At 37.1% G+C, this 11346-nt stretch overlaps 1 protein-coding gene across 2 annotated transcripts; it reads right to left on the reverse strand.

Moving 5' to 3' along the window:
- Positions 1–1066: 1066 nt before the first annotated feature.
- On the reverse strand, positions 1067–6089 carry LOC109238552 (cyclin-B1-2-like). 2 transcript variants are annotated; one of them, XM_019405031.1, is made up of 4 exons: positions 5845–6089; positions 5252–5352; positions 2154–2251; positions 1067–1345 (listed from the first exon to the last, which is right to left on the reverse strand). In XM_019405031.1, exons 1-4 carry the CDS (start codon positions 5968–5970, stop codon positions 1245–1247), a joined length of 426 nt encoding a protein of 141 aa, XP_019260576.1. In that variant the 5' UTR covers positions 5971–6089; the 3' UTR covers positions 1067–1244. The 2 variants fall into 2 exon arrangements, with proteins under 2 accessions (XP_019260576.1, XP_019260575.1); XM_019405030.1 differs by having other exon boundaries at positions 2154–2260; positions 5845–6039.
- Positions 6090–11346: the final 5257 nt, after the last annotated feature.

An 11346-nucleotide genomic window follows, 5' to 3' on the forward strand; every position in this document is an offset into this window, starting at 1 on the left:
CTGCCGTGGATCGTATGCAATGTGAATTCAGATTAGTTGAGTTAGAAGAATCGAATATCATATAGTTAAGCTAACAAAAATATGCAATTTTCGTATTTGGTTCAATTATTAGAGTTACAGCTTGTTTGGATGGTTGTTACCTATCATATCATATCGTATTGTTACTTTAATATAATGTTTGTTTTGATTGTTACTTAAATTTTATTGTATCGTATCGTTAAATCCGTCGTTACGTAACGATAAAATATGCCACTTTATGTAACGACCGATTTGGTGTGATCGCGTCGTTTCCTTGTGTTTCTCTCAATCTCACCCTTCATTATTGTTAAATAATTTTATTTTATCATTTACCCTACCTTTTTATATACCGTATCATAATTTTTGTTTATAATATTGCAAGTTTATTCATCATATCGCAGGAGCGTGATACCATGAAACGACGCCAAAACGACACAATCCATCCAAACATTGTATTCATCAAACGATACAGTACAATACAATACAATATGATACGATACATTATGAGACGATACGTAACAACCATCCAAACAAGCTGTTAATGGTGCACAAATTAGTATCCAGGTGGTTCAAGGAAGAGCAACAGCAAATGCCGTTCTTCCGATCATTAGGAAGGTGACAGCAAATATAATGAAACAGTTATTTAAGCAATTTTCTGAGCTTTTCACTATAATAATAGGAAACGGCAGAGTTTTATTGACTATCTTCACCTTCTTTGTGGAAAGTCCTGGCCCAACGAATATCATAGTTGTATGTTCAATAAGGCACGTTGCTATATCAATATCAAATTTTAAGTACAAATCTCCAAGTACAATAGACCATCAATTAATAATGTTCCTTTTGAGTAAACACTATAGCCATGTGCCTTATTTTAACTGAAACACGATCAACTAAGAACTTCACTAGTTCTTATCCATAGCTTTGGTGTTAACCCCTGTTCGCCATACTTCAAAAATCCCTACCGACTAGAATAGACAGCGATTCAATCTTAAGCTTTAACACTGCCTGTTATGGCGTAAATCAAGTTTTCACCATATTCTGAACAATATCAATAAGAAACTCAAGAGCATGCTTCAAATTAGTGTAGTGGAAAATCAACACAAAACAAAGTCGTGATACGTTATCACTCTTTTTCAAACACAAATATATTGGAATAACCAAGATATAATCGAAATTGTACACTCCTGCAGCATTAGAAAACAAGAAATGAAAGTTTGTCAATTGATTTAAATGAAACTGGGGCACACTGGTCCTCTAGAAAGTCCAAGACGCACTTCCATGCCGTGATGCATGTCAGCTGGACGGTAACTTTCAGAATCCTTTGGATCTGCAGGATTTATCAAGAAAATGAAGAAGAATTCAAGAGCAACTATATGTATTATGAATAAAATTTTAATATCACGGCCAAAAGAACAGTAAGTAAACCTAACGAAGCATCAAATGTTCACTGTACAGGCATTTCAAGAACTGCAAAACAATCCCAGTTGAAAGCAAATGATTGTCACAGCATCAAATTAGGGAAAACTAATCCTTCCCTGCATTGATTATCCTAAAAGAACAACCTATTGAGCTTGCTTAGGTGTGCATGAACAATTTTCTTGTATTATCAAATCTATCCAAGCACACGAGTCACAACGACATGAGAGCCACGTGAAACATGTTTCAGCTAATCTAATGTCACATTATCTCACTTGAGCAGTTCATAGGGGTCTAACCATGCAGAGGGGATTTTCTAACTTCTGCCCTTCAGAGAATTATTGAGGTGGAAATCATTCTAGCTACAAACCTCTCTAGAAAGTGAAAATTTGACAAAACAATGTTGCTTGTACAGGTTATGGACTTCGACAAAAGAGACTATTGTTCGTCAAATAATGCAACTACTTCAAACCCATTGCCTAAACTAGCTGAAAACAGTTTTAACTTTTAGAAAACCAAACAAAATTCAGTGAACTAAAAAAGAAGAATTGAAAATCAATTAGCCAAAGGAGTTGCTTAAGTATCTAATTAGCAGATGGCGATCAACAGGAAGGTCAAATCAATCAAAGGCATTTCCCAAGAAAATTCATAGTCAAGATCCAGTGAAGAGGAACAATAGTCAACCATAATAGTCGGCATATCATAAGAAATTTGTGTACCATTTAGATAATCCTCAAAACCAAAGTCATCCAAAGCTCCTGTTAAAGCCTCTAAACCCACCATTGAAGATGGTATACTTCCAGATGGCCTCTGAAATCTGCAAATACTAGAAGTAATGAATTTTAAAAAACGGAGACCAATAGCTGCTGAGGTGAAACAGCTTCTTGTATATACACAAAGTAAGCTGTGTAACCTTGAAATACAGTACATTTCGCATTTCACCAGAGAATATATTTGCCAGTAAAAAAATCTACACAACAGAACCTGGCAGTGAGATTTCAGGACAGAGACTAATCAAAAAGGATCTTAAACATAGAAATGGTACCTTGAAGACCAAAATTAATAACCTTTGTCAAAGACCTTTCTTTGTAAAGAAGAAAGAAGTACCAAAGTAAATTTAATTTACACTTGCATATTTTCAATAGAGTTACCCACTTCTTCATACTTTTTTAATGATCAAATATTTTCCGAGAGCCCATGGCACACGATTTGACATTTGGTGGATAATCCGCCCCTTTACCTTTCTCCACTTAAATATCAAGCTTTTGCTTGCGGCAGGGCTCAAACTCGTGATGTGCGCCTAACACATACATCAGGGGCTGCACTATTACCACTAGATCAAAACCTTGGGGGCTACCCACTTCTCCATGCTAATAGATTTCTTTTTGACAAACTTAACTTAATACTAAAGTAAGATGACATTTTCTTTTTCCACTCAAGAAATAATTCCTCCAACAGTAAAAAGTGCCCAAAACCCTACCAATCAAAAGGAAGAAAAACACAAAAAGAACAAAAGACTCCAAACACCATACAAGTCTACCGATGAAGGATGTACAACACCTCAACATTAAAGGAAAATAAGGAAAAGAGCATATGTTCACGTAGATAATGTGAGTCACCTTAATACACACTTTAATTTTGATCTCAGAATTAAAGACATTCCCCAAAATCCCTGACACAAACATCCGCAAGTTTGCAAAATTGAACAAATATTTTTTGCTTCAGTTAATTTTCTCTCTCATTTGAACTGCCACGTGATGCTTCTTCTTCCTTACTGACCTTTGCATACCATTGCGGAGAGAGTCCCACTTTGCTCCCTTTCATAGAAAAATCCTATGCAAAACTCCACTTACCTCTATCAGCCCCTATCACCAATCAACAACCAACACGGAAGAATCATTTTACCTCTACTCACTTACTCAGATCAAAGCTTTAGATCTGCTCCACACATTTACGAGCATAAGAGGGTGTGTTGATTCTAACGACCTAAAAGGTTTTTCTTTTGCAATCACTCCATTAATTAGATAGGAAGCATAGTATAGAAAATTTTAGATAATCTGCTGTTATTTCTCCAAGGAGTTTAAGTAGTGGCAACTAGCACTCTATAATTAGTACTAATAGCTAATGTTTCAAAGTCAGGCCACTTAAATTGCAACATTACCAGCAATTGTTAAATTTTCTCTTCTGCATACATAGGGGGTTGCAAATACTATCTGACAAAAATCAGATGCATCAGCAACAGTACAGTGAAATAACATTTTTCACTCGGTGAATGCTCCTTCATGCAGAATAATTTATATAACCCAAATGCAAGCCAGCTGCCAATGACATCAGTAAGCCATGATTTACCAAGAAAGAGGCCTTCACCAGGCAACTACAGTAAGCTAAACTGTCATGGTGCCTAAGGTGCACTTTCTGCAACAGCGAGCAGCAGAACTATCCTCCACGACAGGCTAGAATTTGATGTGAAGGAGAGTAAAATAGAGGAATGCATCACATTCCGATCGTCCAAATAAGTTGAAAATTATTTCCCTAAGAGAGACACTACGAGGACGTTCTTAAGCCGGTAAGCCTCAGGTCAAACTTACTTATTCAAATAATGTTTTGGGAAAAGATTCTATATAATACCTTGAACTACATACAAGCATGAGAAATATCAATCTAGAATTTAAAGAGACTCAAAGGCCTTTACTCAAGTCTTGTATAAGTAGCAGAGATTCATGTCGCTCTATCCTATGCCCAAATTCCGAGTGTCCTACAGGAAGAAATAAACTTGACTTATGAATGAAAATCCATGGTGTACTTTCTCCAGAATTTTAACTCAGAAACAGCTGTTAGCTAGGAAAATACAATACTTATAGAAACATCCCATTTTTTAAGGTGTAGTGTCTGGGCCAGTTTGCGCGCATTCGACTATTCAACTGCGCACCTACTACCTCAAATTAGTACAAGTACCGGGTAACTCTGCCTATCAAGACTTAGGCAGATGGAAAGAAAGCACCTAGTGTTTTTTGTCTCCGTTGGGATTTAAACTTAAGACCATTGTGCTCCTCCCCTTCATTGACCACTAAGTCACACCCTTCGATTATATAAATATCCCGTTGATTAGATAAGAATGGCATCCAATCGGTAAGAATCAAGGAACAAACAAGAAATGAGTAACAAATGATGAACATGAAAAGCGCATAAATTTTCCCAATAGGAAAATAACTGAATCAAAAATTTATACGCCCCATAGAAATATTCCACAGTGAAAAACCATAGCTAGCAAGTGCTTCTGCAAAAGTAATTCTTTATATATCAGAAAGATCAGCGCATAAGGTTATAAAAACAAAGTTAAAGACTATTACCTAATCAATCAACTATATCTCAATCAACAATTCTCCTACAACTATTCCACCCAATTCGGGCCCAGTTCATTCCAATAACAGGGCAAGATGATGCACTAAGCTCCCGCTATGCACGGGGCCAGGAGAAGGGCCCGAACCAATGTAAGCAGCCCTTGCACTTTTGCAATAGGCTTGACCTCTTTGTCATACGATGACAATTTTTACCGTTGCACCAAGGTTCCCCTTCAGATATAGTAATAGACTATTAGCAAATTAATCAACTATGTCTCACTTCAAATTCTTCTTACATCTATTCCACCATACTCAGACCCATTTCATTCCAATACCCAATGATTTATCTTTTAACGAGCTCTCTAAGGCTAGATTCTTTAAATTTCACATCTCTTCTGCGCTGACATAGAGAAAAAACTTTAAATTATCTCTTTATCAAAAAAATAAACTTTAAATTACTTATAATAAACGCCAACCTTGAAAGAATTTGGCGCTCGAGCTCCAACTTCATAGGTAAAGCTGACCCGTAAGTGTTGGCAAGGATCTTCCTCTTCATATCCTCTTGCCTAACTTTCGCCTGCCAAAGTAAAAAAGAAAAAGGAACATATATTGAAAATTATACTAAAAACACAATTATAGCATTCAACATTAATAGTTTGCTAAGAAATGGTACTTAAAAATGAGGTATAGCATATGCGACAGAGTGGTGTTGCTACCAAAGTCTATTGAGATTCAGTTCTAATTCGTCCAAAAGAAAACTTTACTAATTAATGAATTTTTAAGCCATCCATGTAATTTAAACTGTCATAACATATTACTTACTATTTATTCTAGGTTATTAATCAATCTATTAACTAAATTACGAGCAATTACCTTTTAAATGATTGTGAAAATATTTTTTACAATGTTAGTGCACAAAACTTAAAATCTTCTTACATATATAATTATACATGAACACTGAGATGAAGAATAACATTATTGTAAGTGACAGAGATTCAGTTTATTGTCGCTCCAATTTGTTCAAACAAATAATTTAAAAAGAAAAAATGTGATACGGAAAGAAAAGTACGGAGTGGTAGGAAGATTCGAGAGGATGAGATCCGACGATGTCACTCTTAACACCATGAAGACCGAATCGAAAAGCATCACTTCTCACTCCACCGATTTCGTGTGGTATACTCTTTGAAGCTTCCATTGCTGGTTGTTCTCTTCGTCTGAAAGAATTAAGGAGAAAAAGAAATCTCTGTCTAAAAAGAGATGGTGAAGGACGTAAAAGGAGAAAAGGGCCTCACCCGGGGCTTCTTTTGGGCCGGCTCCCTTTGCGGGCAAGTGTAGGTATAGTCATTTTCAGCCAAAATTTCACGGTATAGCCAGTTTTCGGACTGGTCAATCAAAAATAGCCAGCATTTACCAAGTCAATAAAAAATAGCCATCATTTTGCTGAAATAGAGACCGGTCCAGCATAATATACTGGAGTTCGGTGCACTTGTGTATGAACTCCAGCATATTATGCTGGACCGGTATACTTTGCTAGCTCCAGTATAATATACTGGAGACTGGAGCACTGGTGCTCCAAACTCAAGTATATTATACTGGACCATTATACTTGCTGGAACTCCAGTATATTATGCTGGAGTTCTAGTGTATTTATGCTGGAACTCCATCATATTATGCTGGAGTTCCAGCATACTATCCTGGAACTCCAGTATAATATGCTGGAGTTCAAGTATACTTATGCTGGAACTCCAGCATAATATACTGGAGTATTTTCCGGGTTTTGAATAGTATTTTAGCTCAGATTTATCTTTACATAAAAAGTGGCTAAATTTCTATTACTTTTGAAATTGGGCTATTTTTGAACGACCAAATGTAAATCTGGCTATTTTTATAAATCACGTGATACTATTTAGAGATTAGACCGTATTTATTTTATTATGAAATTTTAAACTAAAAATCTAACTGCACAATAATTTAGAAATTTTTGTCTTAAAAATCTAAATTATAATATTGAAATTCAGGATGCAAATACTAATTCTTAAATAGCAGCCCTTTAAACTGGCTACCTGGCATCATTTCTATCTTTTTATGGTCTTTGAGAGCTTTTAGCAGTTTAGCCTGGTTGGCCAAGCTTCCAAAATTAGCTTTTTATGAAAAGTATTTTTAAAAAAAATTTTGTTGAAAAATAATTTATATTTGGCTAATTAATTTGAAAGGCATTTTTGAGAAGTAATTAGTGTTTGACTAAGCTTTTAAAAGTATTTTTAAATATATATTTCTCAAAATTTCTTTTCAAAAAAGTACTTTTGGGATAAGCTACTCTTTTCCTTCTTCTCAAAAAATATTTCTGCTTTTACTCAAAAATACTTTTTTCCTTCTAAAAGCTTGGCCAACTACTATAACTTTAGGAAAAAAATACTTTTAGCAAAAGAAAAGCTTGACCAAACAAACTATACATCTGGTTGAATTTTTATTTTATTTTTTAATAAAAACCAAATTTTAATTTATTTTTTCAAAAGTGTTTTGAACACATTTAAAGACTGATTCTTTCAAAAACTAAACCAAATTCTATGTCTAAACATTACAATTTTTTCACTATCTATGTGCTCAACTCATGAAACATAGGAACATTGACGGGTAAGTCTGTAGAGTTAGGGAAGATTCTCTAGAAGAAGGAGATTAATATAGCATGTGCGCAGGAGACTAGATGGGTGGGTACGAAGGCCCGGGATATTAATGGGTATAAACTATGGTATTCAGGGGGTGCTAGGGGCAAGAACATGGTAAGTATTTTAGTTGATAGGGATCTAAGGGGAGCAAGTGCTGGATGTTCAAAGGATGAATGATAGGCTATTAACTGTTGAGATAGTGATTGGTGGGTTAACTTTTAACGTGATTAGTGCTTACGCGCCTCAAGCGGGCCTGGGCAAGGAGGTCAGAAGGCGTTTATGGGAAGATTTGGACGAGGTTGTGCGTGGTATTCCGCAAACCGAGAAGATCTCATAGGGGGTGATTTTAGTGGCATATTGGGGAGACTTCTAGGGGTTATGACGAGATGCATGGATGGTTCGATTTCGAGGTTAGAAACGACGGCGGTACCTCGTTGTTAGATTTTGCTAAAGCTTTTGACTTGGTGATAGCTAATTCATATTTTCAGAAGACGGAGGGCCACTTGGTTACTTTTCGGAGTAAGGTAGCTAAGACTCAGATTGATTATCTTCTCCTCATGAGGGGTGACAGGGCCTTCGCACTAACTGCAAGGTTATCCCGAGTGAGTGTCTGTCGGCAAAACATAGGATCTTGGTAATGGACTTGGACGTCAAGAGAGCAAGGAAAAAAAGAGCGGTATAGGCCCAACCTAAGATCAAGTGGGGAGCATTGACTAAGAGAAAAGCTCAGGAGTTAGGGGATAAGTTATTGGCTATGAAGGCTTGGAGGAGTAGTAGGACGCGAGTAGCATATGGACCACGACAGTAAACTGCATTAGGGAAGCTGCTAGGGAGGTGTTAAGGGTCACTAAGGGTTACTCGGGTGGCCACAAAGGGGACTGGTGGTGGAATGGGGAAGTCCAAGGAAAAGCGAAAGCTAAAAAATGACATATTTGAAGCTAGTGGGGAGCACGGATGAGGATGAGAAGAGGACGTGTAGGGAGTGTTATAAGAAGGTAAGGAGAGAGGAAAATTAACGGTCACGACGGCTAAGACTACAACATTTGAAAAAATGTATGAAGATCTTGTGGGTAAAAAAGGTGATAGGAAATTGTACATGTTAGCCAAGATTAGGAAATGAATGCTCGGAACCTGGATCAAGTGAGTTGCATCAAAGACGAAGATGGTAAGGTATTGGTGGAAGAGGCGTGTAACAGGCGTAGATGGTAAGAGTATTTCCATAGAATCTTAAACAAGGAAGAGGACAGGAACATTGTGCTGGGTGAGTTGGAGAACTCAAAGAGTTAGAGAGATTTTGGGTTTTGTAGGCGTATTAAGACTGAAGAGTTGGATGTGGCAATACAGAAGATGAGCACGGTAAGACGACTAGGACTAACAAGATCCTGGTAAAAGTTTGGAAGGAAGCGGGTAGGGAAAGTTTGGAGTGGCTTGCTAGATTGTTTAATGTCATTTTCAGGACGAAGAAGATGTCCGAGGATTGGCGGTGGAGTTTGTTGACTCCGTTGTACAAAAATAAAGGTAATATCAAGAACTGCAACAACTATAGGGGTATCAAGCTACTAAGTCACACTATAAAAGTTTAGGAGAGGATGGTGGAGAGGAGCATGAGGACAAGTGTTTCTCCCAAGCGCACACGCAAGCATACGTGGTCGACAAGTAATATAGGATTGTAAGTCTAGATATCGTACCCACAGGGACTTGTGATTAACTATCAACTACATTAAACCCAAACAATTAATCTATTCAAGTGATTTTCTAAAGTATGAATATTTAACTAAAACTAATCTAGAGTAACAAACCAAAAAATTAACGGAAACAAGTCTGCAATCTTAGGGATAAATTCAATGGGAGAAAATATTCTAGAGCTATGGGTTAGCTAACAATCCCATTGAGTTTTTCACTTAAATTGTCTAATTAATTTATCTGATTTATTGATTGACAGGGTTAATATTACTCGTAGTATTCTTCAGAAGTACTACTCGCCTATTCAAGCTAACCTAACGCCTATATTCCTATGAAATTAGGATTAACAAGAATGCATTAGAAATTCATGTATAATAACCAAGCAAGGCGATTAGGTACATTCCTATCCTAACCACAATTCCGTTCCCTCAGGTTCAAGATCTTGCTCTATTCAACCTTATAGCAATCTAGAATTCCCTCTTCCGAGTTCAATCCTAGATTCGTAGATAATATTCAGTTGGTGATCAATCAATCAAATAATTTAGTGCAGGATTGAATAAATAAACCAATATGATAAATTAATAAGAACAATTCAACCTTTAAACTACAACGTTTATGTAACACCCCAAAACTTTAGAACTAATAAAATATGAGATTAAAGGAAGAGAAGAGAAGAAAAACTAGTTAGAAGCCTCCTCCAAGCATGGTCCGTGTTCTCCTTCAATGTATGTTAGATATCCTCAAATTTAGGTTTAGAATCTCTTTTATATGAGTTGGGACCATTTAGAACCGAAATAACCTTGTTCCGAGCGAAGTAGGAGAGTACCACGTCACCCAACGTCACGCTCAATCCCATTCTTCACTTCAATGCCTTGGTTTGGATTTAATTCCTTTATTTTTCTTGTCTTCCACTTGGGGGGACAAACACGGGTGTCTCCCCTTCTTTTATTATTTTAATTTTCTTTCTTTTTCTTTCGCGTTTTATTTAATTTTGTTCCAAATCTCTTCATCTTCATACCACTTTATTCCTACAGAGTTTAAATATAATATTAAGCATGATATAATTAACATTCAAAAGATGATTAAAAGTACTAGAATGTAAGGCAGCAAATGGTTAAATATATGTGTTTTTTGTCGAACACCAACAAGTGTATCTATTTTCGAGAATCAGTTCAGATTTATGCTGGACGGTTGACTACAAAAGCCGTTGACCTTGTGAGACAATTGGTGTAGCAATATAAGGAGAGGAGAAATGACTTGCATATGGTGTTCATTGACCTTGTGAATGCCTATGACAAAGTCCCGAAGGAGGTCCTATGGAGATGTTTGGAGGTTAGCGGTGTCTCGGTAGCGTACATTATGGTGATTAAGGATATGTACGAGGGAGATAAGACTATGATGAGGACTGCGGGAGGAGACTCAGAACATTTTTCAGTGGAGATGGGGTTGCATCAGGAATCGGCTCGTAGCCCGTTTTTATTTGCCCTAACATTCGATCTGCTTACACGACATATACAGGGGGGGGGGGGGTGCCATAGTGTATGCTATTTGTTGATGATATAGTATTAATTGACGAGGCACGAGGCGGTGTTAACGCTAGGTAGAAAGTTTGGAGGCAGACGCTGGAATCTAAAGGTTTCAAGTTGAGTAGGTCGAAAATAGAATACATGGAGTGCAAATTCAGTGATTGGAGGGATGAAGCAAAAGTGAAAGTGAAGATTGATACTCAAGTCATCCCTAAAAAAGACGGTTTTAAGTATCTTGGGACTATAATCCAAGGCAATAAGAGATTGACGAGGATGTTACTCATCGCATTAAAGCGGGGTGGATGAAATGGAGGCTAACTTCGGGGATTTTGTGAAATAAGAATGTACCATCTAGGCTTAAGGGAAAGTTCTACAGAGTGGTGGTTAGACCGATTATATTTTATGGAATTAAGTGTTGGCCCGTTAAGAACTCCCATGTCCACAAGATGAAAGTAGCTAAATGAGGATGTGTGAGATGGATGTGCAGACATACCAGGAAAGACAAGATTATGAATGAAGTTATTAGGGACAAGGTGGGAGTGACCTCTGTGGAGGACAAATTGCGGGAATCAAGGCTGCGATGGTTCGGATATGTGAAGAGGAGAGACATAGATGCTTCGGTCAGGAGGTATGAGAGGTTGACCATGACGGACCTGAGGAAGGGTAGGGGTAGGCCAAAGAAGTATTGGGGAGAGG

This window comes from Nicotiana attenuata, unplaced genomic scaffold (genome assembly GCF_001879085.1).
Source record: "Nicotiana attenuata strain UT unplaced genomic scaffold, NIATTr2, whole genome shotgun sequence".
NCBI lineage: Eukaryota > Viridiplantae > Streptophyta > Magnoliopsida > Solanales > Solanaceae > Nicotiana > Nicotiana attenuata.

Excerpts from the sequence above, each read along its gene's own strand:
- LOC109238552 (XM_019405030.1), bottom strand. The coding sequence starts at position 5,970 with ATGGAAGCTTCAAAGAGTATACCACACGAAATCGGTGGAGTGAGAAGT. Across the intron at positions 5,353-5,844 it reads TCGAATCTTCCTACCACTCC|GCGAAAGTTAGGCAAGAGGA; the intron begins GTACTTTTCTTT and ends TTACTTTGGCAG. Across the intron at positions 2,261-5,251 it reads GAGCGCCAAATTCTTTCAAG|TATTTGCAGATTTCAGAGGC; the intron begins GTTGGCGTTTAT and ends CATTACTTCTAG.